The 19,048-nt window shown below is 48.2% G+C and overlaps 1 protein-coding gene across 1 annotated transcript; it reads right to left on the reverse strand.

Annotated features, from left to right (window-relative positions):
• Positions 1 to 12,645: 12,645 nt before the first annotated feature.
• Positions 12,646 to 16,388, reverse strand: LOC124694757. Its single transcript, XM_047227707.1, has 11 exons — positions 16,295 to 16,388; positions 15,640 to 15,690; positions 15,428 to 15,511; positions 15,128 to 15,208; positions 14,924 to 14,974; positions 14,021 to 14,308; positions 13,596 to 13,697; positions 13,263 to 13,457; positions 13,100 to 13,177; positions 12,843 to 13,006; positions 12,646 to 12,651 (listed from the first exon to the last, which is right to left on the reverse strand). Exons 1-11 carry the CDS (start codon positions 16,386 to 16,388, stop codon positions 12,646 to 12,648), a joined length of 1,194 nt encoding a protein of 397 aa, XP_047083663.1.
• Between the last annotated feature and the right edge of the window lie 2,660 nt (positions 16,389 to 19,048).

A 19,048-nucleotide genomic window follows, 5' to 3' on the forward strand; every position in this document is an offset into this window, starting at 1 on the left:
CTCCTTCATGGTGTGATGGTGACAGTGTGCACGCTATGTCAGTTCTTGGTGTAATTGTGTTGATCTATCTTGCACTCTAAGGTTACTTAAACATGAATATCGAATACTGTGGAGCTTGTTAACTCCGGCATTGAGGGTTCGTGTAATCCTACACAGTTAGTGGTGTTCATCATCCAACAAAAGAGTGTAGAGTAGTCCTATTATGTGATCATTGTTGAGAGTGTCCACTAGTGAAAGCAGGATCCCTAGGCCTTGCTTCCAAGCATCGAATCTCCGTTTGTTTACTTGTTTTGTTGCATGTTTACTCGCTGCCATATTTTATTCAGATTGCTATTACCACTCATATACATCCATATTACTTGTATTTCACTATCTCTTCGCCGAACTAGTGCACCTATACACCCGACAAGTGTATTTGGTGTGTTGGGGACACAAGAGACTTCTTGCTTTGTGGTTGCGGGGTTGCTTGAGAGGGATATCTTTGACCTCTTCCTCCCTGAGTTCGATAAACCTTGGGTGATCCACTTAAGGGAAAACTTGCTGCTGTTCTACAAACCTCTGCTCTTGGAGGCCCAACACTGTCTACAAGAATAGAAGCACCCGTAGACATCAGCAGGCACCCGAGGATTCGGTTAGCCATGGTTTGCGAAAGAAAGGTTGGAAGGAGTGCCACCCAAAAATAAAATAAAATGGGAGCCGCTCTTTGAAGGTTTGTCTGGCAAGGGGGTTAGAGTACCCGCTACCATTCGTTGACAACAACAAACACCTCTCAAAACTTTACTTTTATACTCTCTTGATGTTTTCAAAATAAAAGCTCTAGCACAAATATAGCAATCGATGCTTTCCTCTTTGAAGGACCTTTTTTTACTTTTATTGTTGAGTCAGTTTACCTATCTCTCTCCACCTTAAGAAGCAAACACTTGTGTGAACTCGTGCATTGATTCCTACATACTTGCATATTGCACTTGTTATATTACTTTACATTGACAATATCCATGAGATATACATGTTATAAGTTGAAAGCAACCGCTGAAACTTAATCTTCCTTTGTGTTGCTTCAATACCTTTACTTTGATTTATTGCTTTATGAGTTAACTCTTATGCAAGACTTATTGATGCTTGTCTTGAAGTATTATTCATGAAAAGTCTTTGCTTTATGATTCATTTGTTTACTCATGTCATTACCATTGTTTTGATCGCTGCATTCATTACATATGTTTACAATATGATCAAGTTTATGATGGCATGTCACTTCAGAAATTATCTTTGTTATCGTTTTACCTGCTCGGGACGAGCAAAACTAAGATTGGGGATGCTGATACGTCTCCGACGTATCGATAATTTCTTATGTTCCATGCTACTTTATTGATGATACCTACATGTTTTATGCACACTTTATGTCATATTCGTGCATTTTCTGGAACTAACCTATTAACAAGATGCCGAAGTGCCGGTTCTCGTTTTCTGCTGTTTTTGGTTTTAGAAATCCTAGTAACGAAATATTCTCGGGAATAGGACGAAATCAACGCCCGAGTTCCTATTTTTCCCGGAACCATCCGGAACACCCGAGAGCCGCCGGAGGGAAGCCCCGGGGGCCCCACACCACACCCTGGCGCGGCCGGAGGGGGGCCACGCCACCCTATGGTGTGGTGGCCCCAGGCCCCCTCCGAGGCTGCCCTTCCGCCTATTTAAAGCCTCCGTCGCGAAAACCCTATTACGTTGGATGAAACCCACAGAAACCTTCCAGAGCCGCCGCCATCGCGAAGCCAAGATCTGGGGGACAGGAGTCTCTGTTCCGGCACCCTGCCGGAGCGGGGAAGTGCCCCCGGAAGGCTTCTCCATCAACACCGCTGCCATCTTCACCGCCATCTTCATCACCACTGCTGCTCCCATGAGGAGGGAGTAGTTCTCCATCGAGGCTCGGGGCTGTACCGGTAGCTATGTGGTTCATCTCTCTCCTATGTGCTTCAATACAATAATCTCATGAGCTGCCTTACATGATTGAGATTCATATGATGATGCTTGTAATCTAGATGTCATTATGCTAGTCAAGTGAGTTTTACTTATGTGATCTCCGGAGACTCCTTGTCCCACGTGTGTAAAGGTGACAGTGTGTGCACCGTGTGGGTCTCTTAGGCTATATTTCACAGAATACTTATTCACTGTTATGAATGGCATAGTGAAGTGCTTATTTATATCTCTTTATGATTGCAATATGTTTTGTATCACAATTTATCTATGTGCTACTCTAGTGAAGTTATTAAAGTAGTTTTATTCCTCCTACACGGTGTAATGGTGACAGTGTGTGCACTCGTGTTAGTACTTGGCGTAGGCTATGATTATGATCTCTTGTAGATTATGAAGTTAACTATTGCTATGATGGTATTGATGTGATCTATTCCTCCTACATGGCGTGAAGGTGACAGTGTGCATGCTAAGTTAGTACTTGGTTTAGTCGTGTCGATCTTTCATGCACTCTAAAGTTATTTAAATATGAACATTGAATTGTGGAGCTTGTTAACTCCGGCATTGAGGGTTCGTGTAATCCTACGCAATGTGTTCATCATCCAACAAGAGAGTGTAGAGTATGCATTTATCTATTCTGTTATGTGATCAATGTTGAGAGTGTCCACTAGTGAAAGTCTATTCCCTAGGCCTTGTTCCTAAATACGCTATCACCGTTTGTTACTTGTTTTACTGAATTACTACTGCTTGCATTACTACTGCTTGTTTACTTCCTACAATATTACTACCATCAACCGCACGCCTGGCGAGCTATTTTCCGGCGCCGTACTACTGCTCATATTCATTCATACCACTTGTATTTCACTATCTCTTCGCCGAACTAGTGCACCTATTAGGTGTGTTGGGGACACAAGAGACTTCTTGCTTTGTGGTTGCGGGGTTGCATGAGAGGGATATCTTTGACCTCTTCCTCCCTGAGTTCGATAAACCTTGGGTAATCCACTTAAGGGAAACTTGCTGCTGTTCTACAAACCTCTGCTCTTGGAGGCCCAACACTGTCTACAAGAATAGAAGCACCCGTAGACATCAGTTGACTTGATCACTCAGCCGCCCCCGACACAAAAATTATCAATCGAATTAACAAATTCACCAAAAGTACATGTTGTACAAAACAAACATTACATTTATATGAGATTATCCCTTGCAGGTACAAGATCATTACATACATATGAATGCATAAATTCATGGCAGGTTTCTCTGGTCCTCTCGGGCCTTTAGATCCCTCTCAATACATGTTTCCATCCGAGAGATGATAGTATACGCAGGGTTTCTAGCAATGTCATAATACTGGTCTAAATTCCTGTTGGTGTTTGCTATGGTTTCCAAATATAAGGTCGGGTGACACGCCAACACTGAAGCAAGGGCAAGTTCAGCGCCGGCCAGGAGCTCTTTTCGAACCAACAGCTAAATCCTTTCAGGGGTCTTGAACCGAGTAAACATGGCAGACAAAGTTTCGGGTGCTTGGTCTAGAGGAAACAATGTTCTCTAGACCATCGAGAGATGAGCATGGAACTTGTCGAAGTAATAGTGCACCTTCTCTGCCCGATGTTCGAATTTGGCCACGGCAACAGCCTTCGGTCGATTGGGCCATAACTCATGCTTCGGGTGAGCGACATCGGTCATCACTTCGATCTTCTCATGGATCCTCCTGTTCTCCTCTGATTCGTCAGAAGCTGCGACTGTCGATAGGCACAAATCAGTTAAAGGATATTCAAGCTTCGATAAAAGTCGATGGATGGATAGACACTTACAGCTCAAGCTTTCGGTAGCGACACGGAGACGGTCGAGAGCGTGTTGTTCAATTGCAGTCACAATTTCACTTTTTATTTTCACCAACGCTGCCATTGCGTGAAGGGTGGTTATGTCCTTATTCAGTCGAGATATTTGATCACGTAAACGACGAACAAGATCGGATTCATCGCTAGCCGAAGAATTCAAAGAAGGATCGGCACGAGAAGAAGACGAAGGAATCCGCAGAGCAAGTTTCAGTTCAGAACAACATTAATAAAAACTCCCATCGGGAGTGCAGCAGCGTATATATTACATTCAAAAGGCTGTTGGTACTGGCAACAGAGCCAAAAATAAAACAGGACTAGGTTTAGCTGTATCGGGTCTTAATTACAAACTGATAAAGCAAGTGATCATTCAAGGAGTAGCTGATAATGAGCCAGGGGCAGTCTCAGGCGCAGTCTTGGTCTTCGCCTCGTCAACCAGCTTGAGGAGTTGATTGGCACATGTTACTGCTGATTGTTTGAAGGGCTCGAGATTGATTAGGCAATCATTGTCATCTACAGGCAATGCCTTAGACAACTTTTCTAGTTCAGAGCCCAGCCCATGACCCATCAGCAGCTGGAAAGTAAGTACCGCCCCAAATAAACGGGAACGACGCTTAAGTACCTCCACAGGTTCAGAAGGATCGATGAGGAAAGCGTCTGCCATCTCGCCAAGGGTCTTGTCCTGCTTCATCTTTGGGAATATCATCGAGAATAACCTCGACAGTGCTCCCTTGGTCCGTTGCAAAACCCCAAGGACTTGGATGTTGGACTCAGCAGCAAGTGACAAGGCATCAATCATGGAATCCTCTCGAAGCTTGCTGGCTCGGTTGATACTCAGATCAGCAGCGCCTGAAGGAAGACAGATAAGCAACTTGGAGGAAAGTACTAGAAAAAAGATATGCGTGGAAAAACTTACCCATTAAGTTTGCAATGGATTCACGGAGGACGCCTTCCTTTTCATCGGAAGCAATTGCAGCCTTGCGCTTAGCATCTTGTTCATCCTTCATTTTTTGCTTCTACTTCTTCAGTTCCTCTTTTAGCAAGATATTTTCATTCTGGGCATCAGTGGAGAGCCTTTTGGCCTCCAACACTTGGTCAGCCGAAGTCTTGATGGTCTTTCGAAGATGAGCATTTTCAGATTCTAAGCGAGTAAACTGCTCAGCAAAATCTGCCACAGCGTCAACTGTGGCATAAATCGGCAGCAGGACGAAGGTCAGAAAACTTCAGTCGAGTGTAGAAATCCACCATAAAAGAAGAAAGCCAAGTCATATAAACTACTTACGTGGTCGCGGGCAGCTGGTGGAACGGAGACGTTGCCAGAAGGGATAACCTTCGACACTGGAATCTTCTCCATGACCGTCCTTGAGGGCGGCGTACGTTTGGCAGGCGAAGGATTTGATTCCTTGCCTGATTCGGGTCTCCCAGAAGATAACTTAGCCCTCTTTGCGAGAGGAATATCGTCATCATCATCAGAGCTGCTGGGAAAGCAAGGATGTTAATTGTAAGCGAGTAAACTGGAGAAATAACTACTCACAGGTCTAAGTCATCTTCGATAGAAAAAAAGCCTGCCAAACTTTTCGGGGCAAGAGGAGGCGATGCAGACTGCATCGGCATCATTATCTTGTCCGCTAGGACTCGATTCAGCCGTCGTGATCAGGTCATCATTTATCCTCCTGCATCGCCTGCTCCTGGTAAGGGTATCGTCCTCGGGGGCTTCTACCTCCAGGACGTCGCTGTCCTCAAGGGCATGTTGAGCATCCTCGGTCTCTTTGGGGTCATCGTCATCCTCTGGCTCCACACCACTTTCGGGCGTGGAAGGATAACATTGAGTCACGATGGAGGCCTGTCGACCGGAGAGAATCAGTGGAAAATTGGAGAACAACACGATAATAGTAAAAGAAGCAAATGCAATAAAAACTACCTCAGCTGGAAGGTGTGTCGGATCATATGGAGAGCGAGCAGAGGTGAGGACAATGGTGTCCTTCATGTTGTAGCAAGTAAGACGCCGCACTTCGTCATGAAGGTCGTCATCCGACCGGAGTCGGCGGAAGCTTACTCTCGACTTATCATCCTTCCCAGTGTACAACCACAACTGGTGGGGACGAGACATCAGTGGCTGCACCCGACGTTTTAAGAACACTGAAATTACTTCAGTGCCGCACATCGTCAGCCCTTCCGCGTTCTTTAGGTCAACAACCTCTTCGAACAGCTTGTCGGCTATAGCGCTTTCTTCGGGGGACAGGGCGTTTCGCCAAGACTTCTTCGGCTGAGCCACCAAGACATCTTCAAAGGGAGGAAGGTTGGAACGCCGCCCAGGTACTGGAGTATCTCGCAGGTAGAACCACTTATGGCGCCAGCCCTGGACAGATTCTTTCATCGGAAAGTTGAGGTAATCAACCTCCTTTCTAACAACAAAGCCAACGCCACCGACGATGGGGGGGGGCATTGTTGTCATTGTGACGCTTGACATAAAAAAATTCCTCCAAAGACCCCAGTGGGGATCAATGCCAAGGAAAGCTTCACAGACAGTGATGAAAATAGAAAGGTGGAGGATGGAATTTGGGGTCACCTGCCAAAGCTGGATCCCATAAAAAAGAGAAGGGAACGAAGGAATTCGTGGGCAGGGAGAGAAAGCCCGCGAAACAGGAAAGCGACGAACATAATAGTAAAGCCCTTTGGGGGATTCGGGCGAGAGGATGGAACTGGAAGACGAATATCATCGTCGGACGAGGAGATGAAGCCAAGGGCGCGCAGCTTGCTCACATCGCGATTGGAAATGGTGGAGGCACCCCAATCGCGGCTAACCTTGGTCGTGCCTGAGGTGCTGACGCTCTTCTTCTTGCCCATGGCGTCCGGAGCTTTCGAGGAAAGGAACAGAGATGAAGAGAAAAGGTTGGAAAGAAGATGAGCAGTGCGGAGGCGTAAAAAGTAAAAAATGACAAAAGCCCTCTATTTATATCATGAGCCCACTGGAAAATCGTGGCCATAACTTTAAAGCCAACGTGGGAGGTGGATGAGATCTAGTCGTACACGTGTCACTCTACAGAGAATGGAACCGGCGGCCCATTATTCCCACGATGTGCAGAAATCGAGGAGGCACCTCGGTCAATGCGCATGCACTGGTCATTTCCTAAAAACTGCCCGCGCAGAACTAGGGTGGGCCCGTCAGGTCATGTCTTGTCAATCAAACCATGGCAGTGGTTACGTCATCAATGACGTCGTAAAGCTTGATTGAGGGATCCGAAGGAACGAACAAAACTATCGGGTGGTCAACTTTAGTCTACGCACGGATTGCAAGCATCCACACCTAGACTCGGGGGCTACTCCCATCGGGAGCGCAGGACGCGCACCCGATAAACGCGAACTCGAAGGGACGTGAAAAAGTATTTGAAGAAAAGAACTGAATGTTCAGCTCGAGTCTGCACCCGGTCACAAGCGCCCGTGCCCAGACTCGGGGGCTACTCCCATCGGGAGCGCAAGACGCGCACCCCGATAAAACTTTTTTACACTCCAGGATCATGCCCGGGGACTTGATTCTGTGTAGGGTAACGTTGTTTTGCCAACGGCAGTTAACCAGCAAAGCTGGGCACGTTACTCAATATCCTTTACGCATTAAATCTTGCTGAGAAAATACAAGCCTCGATATGCATATATCGGATGGTTTCTGAAGACTTGCAAGAAACTTCGACAGAAGAAAATATTCGAGTGGCACAACTTGAGTCTACACACGGATTGCAAGCATCCGTATCTAGACTCGGGGACTACTCCCATCGGGAGCGCAGGACGCGCACCCGATAGAAGAATATGAAGCTGATACAAGATGGAGAAGAACTATCAAGAGAAGAACATCCAGCGGAGGCATGCTTTAGTCTCTACCCGAAATAGCTTCGGCTAGACACTCGGGGACTACTGACGTGGGCATTACCCTTCGGGTAACTGTTATTGCTATATCCTATACAACCCAACTGGAGGCCCATGAAGACAACCCATGGCGAGGTGGGCCACTAGGTCGGTGCCGAAGAAGATTCCTTGAAGAACAAGACGAGAGGAACCGAACAAGGAAAGTTTAGAACTAGGTCTCTTGTAAACCTAGTCGTACCCGTGCAGATCTCTTGGGACCTGGCCCCCTTTATAAGGGCTAGGAGAGGGGCTGCCGAGGGACACAATCAATCTGAGCAACTTTAGCCACCATAAGTTCAGAGCCAGGTCGCCGCAGCACTTAGCCTCTCGGCGAGAACACAGCCGAAACCTTCGGCACCATCTTGTAACCCGATATTTTTATAATCAAGATCAGACAGGCAGGACGTAAGGGTTTTACCTCATCGAGGGCCCCAAACCTGGGTAAATTGCTCTCCCCGCTTGTCTGTTAACCGATGTCTCGTGTCAGCCTACAGGATTCCATCAACCCTAAGCCCCAATCAGAGGGCATTGCCGAGGAGCACCCTCGTCACCCCCTTACAACCTCCGGGCGTAGACGAGGACGACATGATGATCCTTGGGGATTGCACCTCATCGATTATGAAATGGCCGAAGAACCAGATTCGTCTTGGGGGGTCTTCCGGGTGTTAGGAGATCCACCGGCGCCACCTCCCCTATCATCCGGCCCAAGATCGCCCGGCCCCGCATTGTCGCCACCTAGAAGGAACAGGTGGTCGTCGCCACCATCTATAAGGAATAGGCGGTCATCGCCAACACCCGAAAGGAACCGGCCGTCGTAGCCACCACCACACGCCACCAACAACTGTTGGGAACGCTACCGCAACGACCGTCCAAAGGCACGGCAGTTGTACGCCAAACGCCGGCATCGCAACCGCCACCACCTAAGGACGTGGACATGGCGCCACTTGACGGAAACTATGTCAATGATGATGAAAATGTCGACACTGGCGCCTGCAACAAAGATATGTACATGCCTCCTATGGATGAAGAAGTCTTCCGCACTCACGACGATCGACTTGGTCGTCCCACAACAGTTACGCAGCACCTGACCTTCCAGGATTTTTCTCAGCAAGACACTCCTCCGGATGCCGGCGATCCAGCTCAAGTCAAGCCGGCTACCATTTTTATCCCTAACACACTGCATACGACGATCGTCGGGGAGCCACCCCAATCAATCCCAGCACCCCAAGCAACACCAGCACCACCAGCAACCCCAGCTCCCCAAGCAACACCAGCACCACCAGCAACCCCAACAACCCCAGCACCCCCAGCAGATCAGGTAAAGAAGCCAAGGAAGAGAACTAAAAAGGGCTCATCTGCGAGCCAGCCTCTTCCTAAGAGGATCCGGGCCGACGACGTGGTACCATCGACACCGGATGGCTTGACCCGGTGTCATGAAGCTGGTAAACCGATACTGCCTCCGGACATGAAACACCTCGCAAGTGGACCAACGATCCCTTTGCAGTCAAGTATTCAATATCTAGAGAGCACACTTCTTAAAGACGCGTCTCCAAATTACCCGGTGTTCACGGTCAAGATGCCCCAGGACCCGGACTAAGTCCATGAAGACCCCGCAGATATCTTCTTCATAGCGTTCGAGGACGTCGTCAATCTGTTTCAGTGGAGACGGCTAGACTATAACTTGGTCCACCTATAAGCGCTCCATCTTCATATGAAGATCAAAAGAGAGAGGCCCCCCAACGTCGCGGTAGCGGATCCCTACTACATGCGTGATAGCCAGCTGGAGCAAGGCTCAAGGACACGAACCAAGGCGGTGGAGTACCACCATAGCTTCATGCTCAGAAACAAAGAGAAGAACACCCTTCTTCTTCCTGTTTTTCCTGAGTAAGTACGCATCCGCTCGCGGTCATCGTAACTTATGATTTCTTATAGATTTCTTCCATTGCCGATCCTTTCCAACATTCGATTTCAATTGCATGTGTTGAGCAGGGACAAATTCTACACACTCATCGCCCTTTGCCCGAAGTGGTCACTAGCCCAGTATTTCGAAACGTCGAATACGATGACGAGAAAAGACTACACCAGAATAAGGGGTGTTCTCGATGAGGCTATCCATGGCTACTCCCAAAATGGAGGCACCTTCGACAAGAAGGGGAATGTATCCGGCGGGCACTGGCAAATACGGGTTCAAGCACGTGACCGAGTTCCCTTGCATCAAGCAGCCAGCTGGCGACATGAAGGAGGCCTTCTATGCCCTCCATCACCTTAAAGGGTTTGTCCGGGATGCAGAGATCATGAATCTGCCACCTAGTATCCGAGACTGGTCCAATAAAATTGGGGGGGGATATCGACGATGCTGATCTTAGAGAAGACTTCCATCACATCCAAGTAAAGCTATTGGAAATAATCAGCGAAGATGTCAACAAAAGAGGGGGGGCCCTTACACCAACTCAGAGGGTTGTGTAAGAGGGATATCGAAGAACGCCTAGATAGCTAGGCAGGGTGATCGAAGGACGTGGACGACGAATGACATGTATAAACCGTTCCCGGCGCCACTGAAGAAGACGTCTCGTTGATTGAGACCGTTGGTGTGCCTACCATTACTTTCAATGTGTAGTGTGTTGTAAACTAAACTTGCTTAATTAGCTCAAAATGTTGTCCGTTGTAGAACTTTAATTACTATTGTACTCGTTGTCGTTGAACTTAGTTATGTGATCGATGCTATATATCTTTTAGCTTTATTATTATTTCCTTGCTTTAATTTTTGTGAACATGTATGCATGTGAACCCTCTAATTCTTTTCATTGCATTATATACTAATATGCCTTGTGTCCATAGAGATGACGTACTACATGGTGTTCGAGGATCGGTTTCCAAGAGTCTACGAGGAGTGGGAGGACTGTAAGAAATAGGTGCTCAAGCTCAGCGGTAACTGCTACAAAGGATACTGACTAGACAGGAGGCGGTTGCCAAGTGGAGGAACCACCAGTCGAACAAGAGCAAGATGAAGACCTTCGGTGTGCTCCGTTGCGGTAGTACTCTATTTCATCCTAGTGTAGGCGGCGGCCGGTGCCACTTCATTTTGTATCTCGAGATGATGAACTTTATATGAATTCAGACTTGTATGTAAAAATTTGACACTTGGCACTATATGTATCTCGGGCTCTAAGTAATGTGATGGCATAATAATGCGTATGTTTTCATATACCCTGTCAAATGTACATGTTGTTTATATTCTATCTGTACATGTTGTTTATATTATATCTTATAATGTTGTAAAATCTGTATAAAACATGTATGTGTATATCAGGCAGTACAAAATCGTGTATACATGTCAATAATTCTGTGGGGCACCTAAAATTAAGTCTGTGGTGCATCCATTTCTGTGGCGCACCACAACGCCATGCGCCACAGAATATCATAATTCCAATTTTATTAGCGTGGATTCTGTGGTGCACTGCCCATATGCCACAGAATATGATTTTAGATGCGCCATAGATGAGCATTTCTCTACTAATGCCTCCTGAGAGCAACGCAGGGTTATGGTCCATATTTAGTTCAACTGGTCAAGGTCTTAATGCAGAAGACTGATAGTATCCCTTTGTTTCGTAACAATGACCAGATCATGTAATTACACTACAGGAATGGCGCGCTGCGCCGACGGTACGCCGACGGCCAAATGTCGGGGCCGTCGGCGTACGTCTGGTCCAGGGCAGCGGCCCAACGTGACCCTCGGCGTAGAGAGCGATACGCCGACGGCTACCCTCGGCGTCCAAACGGCCGTCGGCGTAGTGCCTGCATGTCCTCCACTCCCGCTCCGGCCGTGACGGCCCGGTTACGGCATCAACGAGGCGCCGAGGGTGCCCCTCGGCATAGGGCATCACCCACCTATGCCGACGGCCACCCTCGGCATCCTATTTTCTTCTCTCTCCTTTACTTTATATTATGTTTGTATTATTTATGTAGTAGTATGAGTTATGTAAAAATGGTTCTTTTATTTATAGCCTATGGTATCATAAAAAAACTTTTCCTAGTTCTCTGTTGATCAAGAATTAAGTTAACTTTAGGTCGAATCCAGCACCGCTTGATTTCCGCTGTGATTCGTCCACATGAGAATTGCAGATATTTTTCTCAGTTGCACAAGAATTGGACGTAAAATTATGTGACTGAGAACTAAGTTAGTTCTAGGTCAACCAAAACTAGGCGCGTCCAAAAAGAAATACCAAGTGTTCAATGTTCGAAACAAACGATAGGATCATGTAAGACCACTTTGAATGTGTATAACCGTCTGCTACCCCGTCACACCACTGGACAAAACACATGCAAATCACCATAGATAAATAGGAATATGATTCACTGAACGAGTAGCAAGCACATCTTAGATAACACAGGTTCACACAGAAACTCAATTCGGCTCCCGGGTGCGTATGATCCCTCTACCATAAAAACATATTTCCAAGTGTTAAAAAATTTTAACAAAAAAATTTACATGCACATCTCCATAACATATGTGTATTCGTCAAGTTTCACGAAAAAATGATATTTTTTGTAGTCTAAGCGAAAAAGAGAAAATTTATCTTGTGACAAGTCTTTGTTTCAGCACCGAATTTTGTCTTTTTTACACACGCCACATGATATGTCGATTTTTCATGAAACGACTTTGTGAGCGCGTAGCACATGAAGATGTACGTGCGAAATTTTTGTTTCAATTTTTTTGACATTTTAAAATGTGTCTAACATGTATTTCAAGATAAAGGGAGCATACGCTCCCATGTGCCAAAACATCGCTCCCAGGTTCACACGGATACGCAGAGTACGCGCAAATACAAAAGGAGCATCGAAGTGCCGATGTTACAATGTCGGTCATATTCCTCCTAAACACCCATTAGTCACTTTGTTTTGATAAACCATTACATGCACTTGCCTTGGCACTTCCTAAAACCCCTCAGCACTGAAGATGCAAAGAAGAAAGAAGTATTTCTCAGATTGCTAATATGGGCCAAACCGGTTGAGCTGAAAATACTGACGACAGGGTCCGCAACACATGTATCGCCGTCTATTGCTGTCATGAGCGTCCTGGCATGTATAGCACAAACAGGGGTGGGAGGGCAGACGATGTGGGGGTCGCGTTAAACCCCAAACCTTGTTGGGCCGCCCGGGCCGGTCGCCGCAGGCCGGGCACATCTTCAAGGGTTCTCCTTTCTCGTTGACATTGGGCCGTACCACATCTTTCAGTGTCACACCCTTTGACGGTGGTGGCAGGAGGCTGAGGTCGACGCCGGGCATGATCGAGGAAAGATGTGGTCCTGGCAGTGCAAAGACATTTTGAGTCTCAATTCAGTAGCAGCATAATAAGCAACAAGGGCTTGCAGAAACGAGGAAAGAAATTAGTTAACTACCTGGAGCTACCATTGCATAAGGCATGAAACTGGGTACAGGGACGCTGTAAAGGAGGCCAGTGCCAGATCCGCCTATGTCTACATGAAGATCGAAAGTATGTAAGCAATGCATTGAAATTACACCACTGGGGAATGGCAAACGATAGTCCACATGCATGCTCACCCATGGTGCCTCCACCTCCAGATGGTGGGGCGTGCATGTCCATCTTCTGCCTCTTGGCGGGTGTTGCATTCCTCAGCAGTGCATCATGCAACGCCTTCAGCACCTGCTCATCCATGGCTATGCCTCCAGGCGGTGGGGGATTCACATCCTGCAATCCTTTCATAACTAGCTCCATCATCTCCTCGTTTGACAGATCTGCAACAACCACACAAAATTGAAAACGTTGTGGAATTACTAGCCTGTTCACATCCAACTTATCATATCAAACAAAAAAGATTATTTCTTGAAATGCTACTGCAACAGTGCAACACCAAAGTGAACGCCTTGATTAACCTGGCTGTTGCTGTGGTGGTGCCGGAACCTCACCATGCACCAAAACCTGCTCATGCTGCATCAGCGCCTGCTCATTCTGCATCATAGCCTGCTCGATTGGCCCTACACAAAACCAGACGAATCGCTGTGGAATTAGTAGCCTGTTCACGTAGAAATTACCATACGAAACAAAAAGAGATGATTTCTTGAAATGCTACAGCAACACGAAAAAAGAAGGAGCGTGTCGGTGTCTAGGATGTTGACATCGAAGATGCCTACTTTAACTGTTCACCTAGCGCGTGTAGCCAAGAGCCGCCGTATTTGATGCGAGAGAACAACACAGGTCCAAGGTGGAGTATTGGGGGAAGGCCTTAAACATGTGTGACGAGGAAGACGACTCGAGAAGTGGCAGGACAGAAGAAACACGGACGGGAAGTGAGACTAACCTGGCTGCTGTGGTGGCAGATCTGGTCCAATGACTGCCGCTGGGCCAACCGGGTCGAGGAGCTCGTTGATCATGCCAGGGACTTCGCCTTCAAGGAGAACCTGCAGCACGGGTTGGGGCTGCAGTGGCGCGAGAGGAAGCTCGCCGTCTTCCACAGCCGGAGCAGCCACCTCCTCATCAGGCAGCACGAGGGGCAGCAGCACATCCTGGAACGCCTTCAGCGCGTGCTCATCCTGACCCAAAACCTCTTGATCATCCTGCATCAGTTGCTCCATCATCTGGACTGGCCCTACAGAAAACCACACGAATTTTTGTTACGAGCATGTTCACACACAAAATTAGCATACGGAACAAAAAAAAAAAGATTACTTCTGGAAATGGTACGGCAACTCGAAAGTGAAGGGCTTGATTACAACAATTGTCGTGCGTGTAACAACTGAAAAAATCTGAATCACCTTAACCTTTCCTATCCAAAATAAGTAAATAACCTATCGAATCAGGTGAGTTAGTCTCGTTCAGTTACCTAGTCCCGTTGCTGGACCTGCAAACATGCTATTCAGTTCGCGCAGCCAGCAGGAAGGAACATCACGGATGTTGATCATTGGAGAAACCCTAAACGTGCTGAATGACGAATCCGACGAAGTGCAAATTAATGGTGCGATCACAGGACAGTGCTCCTGTGACAAGTTACATGGTCCTGGTGCGCGGCTGGTCTAGGATGTTGCCGGCGGCTACTTTAACAGTTTCACCGCGTGGAGGCAACAGCCGCCGTATCTGTTGTAAGAGAAGAGCGCTGGTCCAAGGTGGAGTATTTGGGGGAGTGCCCTAAAGATGCGCGATGAGGAGACGACTGGAGCAGAGGCAGGACAGAAGAAACACGGCCGTGACGGGAAGCGAGACTAACCTGCCTGCTGCTGTGGTGGCGCCGGAACCTCATCCTGCATCTCGACTGGCCCTACAGAAAACCAGAGGAATCGCTGTGTAATTAGTAGCCTGTTCTCGTAGAAATTATAATACGGAATAAAAAAAGTCATAGCTGATGCTAGTCTAGGAATGCAAAGACATTTTGAATCGATAATGGAAATTGATAGTCATGCTCATTGCTCACCCATGGCTATGCCTCCAGGCGGTGGGGGGATCAAGTCCTGCACTCCTTTGATAATCAGCTCCATCTCCTGGTCTGACAAACCTGCAACACTCACAAAATTGATAAGTTTGTGGAATTACTATCCTGTTCACACAAAATTATCATACGGAACAAAAAAAGGCATAGCTGATTAGCTGATTCTACTCTAGGACTGCAAAGACATTTTGAATCGCTATTTACTACTAAGCAAAGCCTTGCAGAAACGGGGGGAAATAGTTAATCATCACATCGATTGTGGAAATAGATAGTCCGCATGCTCACCCATGGCTATGCCTCCAGGCAGTGGGAGGGCCATGTCCTGAAATCCTTTCATAACCAGCTCCACCATCTCCAAGTGTGGCGGATCTGCAGCAACCACAAAATTGAAAACGTTATGGAATTACTAGCCTGTTCACATCCAGCTTATCATACCGAGCAAAGAAGATTATTTCTTGAAATTCTATGGCAACACGGAAGTGAACGCCTTGATTAACCTGGCTGCTGCTGTGGTGGCGCCGGAACCTCATCCTGCATCTCGACTGGCCCTACAGAAAACCAGAGGAATCGATGTGGAATTAGTAGCCTGTTCACGTAGAAATTATCATACGGAACAAAAACAGATGCAACACGAAAAATGAAGGCCGTGATTACAGCAATTGTCCTGCAGGTTATATATAACATGAGAAAATCTCTACATCGCCATAACCTTTCTCCCCGAAAAGAACCTATCAGATCAGATGTGTAAGTCTCGCTTAATTAGATAGTCCCTATGCTGAACCTGCAAACAAGCTTTTCAACTCGCGCAGCCACCAGGAAGCAACAAACCCCTAGACGAAACGTGCGTGACGACCAAGACGACGAACTGGATGTGGTGTACGAGCACAGGACCGTGTTCTAGCGACGAGCTACGTACATGGTGTTGGGTGGCGGGTGGTCTAAGATGCTGCCGGCGGCAACCGAGTGGGAGCGTGGAGGTGGGTGTTGGCGTCGAAGATGGCTACTTTAAGCGTGGAGCCAAGAGCCGCCGCATGTATTGCAACTTGCCGGCCCAAGGTGGAGTATTGGGGGCTTGCGTGAGGAGGAAGACGACCGGAGCAGAGGCAGGACGGATGAAACATGGCCGGGACGGGAAGCGAGACAGAGACTAACCTGGCTGCTGCTCTGGTGGCGCCGGATCCTCATTAGCTCCATCCAGGTTGAGGAAAGCCTTCCACTCCTCTCCTTGGCCGTCGTCGGCGGCCATGGGGATGAGATCGGTGGTCGGGACTCGGGAGGGTTGGCGAGCGCTGGCTGGAGGCGCGGCGAGGGCGCTTGCGGTGGGCAACGCGGGGTCGTGCGGCGTGGGGGTTTATAAAGAGAGAGCTGAGGGGACAGCGAATGGGAGGATCCCGAGAGAAAGTAAGCGCAGTGGTACGATCGCCCGACCGGCCGTTGCAAAGTGCCGGCGGCGACTGCCTGCCATGCTAGCTGTTTCCTGTCGCGTGGAATCTTGCGTTCACCGTTCCGCCTTGCAGGGCAGCGACAGAAACACCAGTGCTTTGCAGCTTGAGATAGAGTTTGCAACTTTCGTCGAGGACGATACGGTCCCAGGCCCCACATAATCTGGTTAGCCAGCCAGATCCCTATCATGTTTAGCACGTAGCCAGCCAGTTTTGTAGAGGCGATGAGGTGAAGCCTCAATCCCCGCGAGTAGAGCCAAGCCGGTCATCCTAAAACCACTGAAACATCTCGTGCATTTAGATCATCTCCAACAGATACACGCCAAAGCAATTTTAGGGCATTTCTTTTTTGGGATTTTGAGCACGAAAATTACAGCACACATAAAAAAATACTATGCCTATTTTTTAGATGATTCAAAATTCAAAATAGGGAATCGACCAACACATCAAAACTTTGGTACTTTGACATATTTGCAACATCTTCGTAACATAGTTCGACACCAATAGATTTGCATTTCAACACTTCGAAACATAGACACTCGGGCACCTCGATTCATTTCGATTGCAAAAACTACATCGTCATGGACACCAAATTCTACACTAGTTTAACACTAACCGACACTACATAGACCTTCAACAATGCAATAACCAGAAGTCGTCATGGGAGTCATGCCCAAGACTCTCCCACAAGGCATAGTTTATTCATCAACCGACGACGAGACGGTGATGTTGGAGGGGCTAGCCTCCCCTCCAAGGGCGGACCTAGAACAAACATAATCGGCTATCACTGTATCAGACGCACACACTTTTCAGCTCGATTTAGGGGTGTCACACAGTCTAAATGCTTAAAATTTAGCAAAGACATCATTTTTGTCCCGGGGTCATGTGACTCCTGGTTGCATAACGTGTGTCCGCCCCTGCTCCCCTCGGGATGTTGAAGGTCGCTTCTTCGCATCCCGCTTAGCGTAGAAGTCGAGCTCTGCCTACATAAGCTTTGGGTGCACTTGACGAAACCTTTCCATGGCCACCTCATCGGAATCGCGTGTGTCCAGCTGCAGGTACGCACGGCCGGTCTCCCGCTCCTTCTCGCGGGTCACCATCCAAACCTCTGGGCCGAGGAACTTGGCTCTTGCAAGATCCCCACCTACGGGAAGTTGAGCTCAGCACGCAGGCGGCCGGACCGTCCCGCCACCACATCGTATGTGCAAGGGGCGATCTCGGGGGAATCAAAAGTCCCCACCCACAATTGCTGCCCGCTAGGTGCGATTTCTGTGGCCCGACGCCCGTACTATCGCAGCCGCTCGTTGTGGAAGCTGGTGGTGCTTTTGATGTGGTGGCATCCCATGGGCGGCACGGGTGAACATGAGCGCCACAGGTGACTGGAAGCATGTGTGCCGGTGGGGACTTGGCCTTCAGGGAGAACCAACAGCACATGTGTCAGCAGTGTTGCGAGTATCGCAGGAGGGAGGTCATCATCTTTCCTCGGAATGGGTTGTGCTACCCACGTCATAGGAGACCTCCCCCACCCACACGCATATGTCCTTCGTCGGTTGGCGTTGCGCCGTCAAGGTTGAAGTAGACATGGCAGTCATATCCTTGCCCCTTATCTTTTTTTGAAGCTCCCATTGTATATTTTTCATTTTTATAAAACAAAGAGATAGAGTCTTCACAAGGTGGAGCTAGATTTAGCACCATGAGAAGGAAAATCTATCTATCTACGACGGCGAGGGCATGCCACCCAAGCACAAGAATACGCCGGCTGGATATGGTCTAGCGTGCCGGGGAGGACCATGGCTGCCGTCCTTGGCCACATCCATGCAGTTAACCAGCCGCGTATGTGTTACCCGCCGCTTCTGTACTACCACTGGGCAGCATGGCGGATGGCCTCAGCGTCGTCCTCTTCATCTGCATCGAGGGAGTCATATTTCTCAGCCTCAACGGCTACCTTTGCGGCGTCCTGCCACCTCCACTCGCTGTCAAGGAGGAATACGATGGGTTGCCACGAAAGTGGTCTGGCAATGGCGGCATCGTCATTTGTAGGTCGCGCGCTCCGCGTTAGCTGTCACCATTGTGCGATCGCCTCCGCCTTGTCAAACCCAAGCACAAGCCGGAGTGGGTGCCGCGGCAGGACGCTGCGGCCACCCAGATTGCCCTCCGGGCAAACGATGACCCAGAGGACTTCCAGGCCAGCAGATTGCCATCGGCGCCTCCTCCAAGGAGGTGCAGTGGTGGCGACCCCGGCCAGGGCTCTAGTCGTGGCGGCGGTGACGGTGGCCTGCATGGCTGCAGTCGCCCAAGGACGATTGCGACAACATCGACAACGAAGACTACACGGTCTTCTACCTCGACTTTGGCTCCTAGAGCGTCGTATTATGTTTTAAAATTTATCTTTGTAAATTCCCTAAGTTGGATCGAATTCACCAAAATTATCAAGTTTGCTCAAATTTTGTTTGAATTTAGAATT

The sequence above is a fragment of the Lolium rigidum genome, chromosome 3 (genome assembly GCF_022539505.1).
Source record: "Lolium rigidum isolate FL_2022 chromosome 3, APGP_CSIRO_Lrig_0.1, whole genome shotgun sequence".
In the NCBI taxonomy this organism is placed as follows: Eukaryota; Viridiplantae; Streptophyta; class Magnoliopsida; order Poales; family Poaceae; genus Lolium; species Lolium rigidum.

Coding starts and splice junctions, on each gene's coding strand:
- LOC124694757 (XM_047227707.1), bottom strand. CDS start 16,388: ATGGCCGCCGACGACGGCCAAGGAGAGGAGTGGAAGGCTTTCCTCAAC. Junction 15,512..15,639: donor GCCACCACAGCAGCAGCCAG/GTTAATCAAGGC, acceptor TGGTTGCTGCAG/ATCCGCCACACTTGGAGATG. Junction 14,975..15,127: donor GCCTGGAGGCATAGCCATGG/GTGAGCAATGAG, acceptor GGTTTTCTGTAG/GGCCAGTCGAGATGCAGGAT.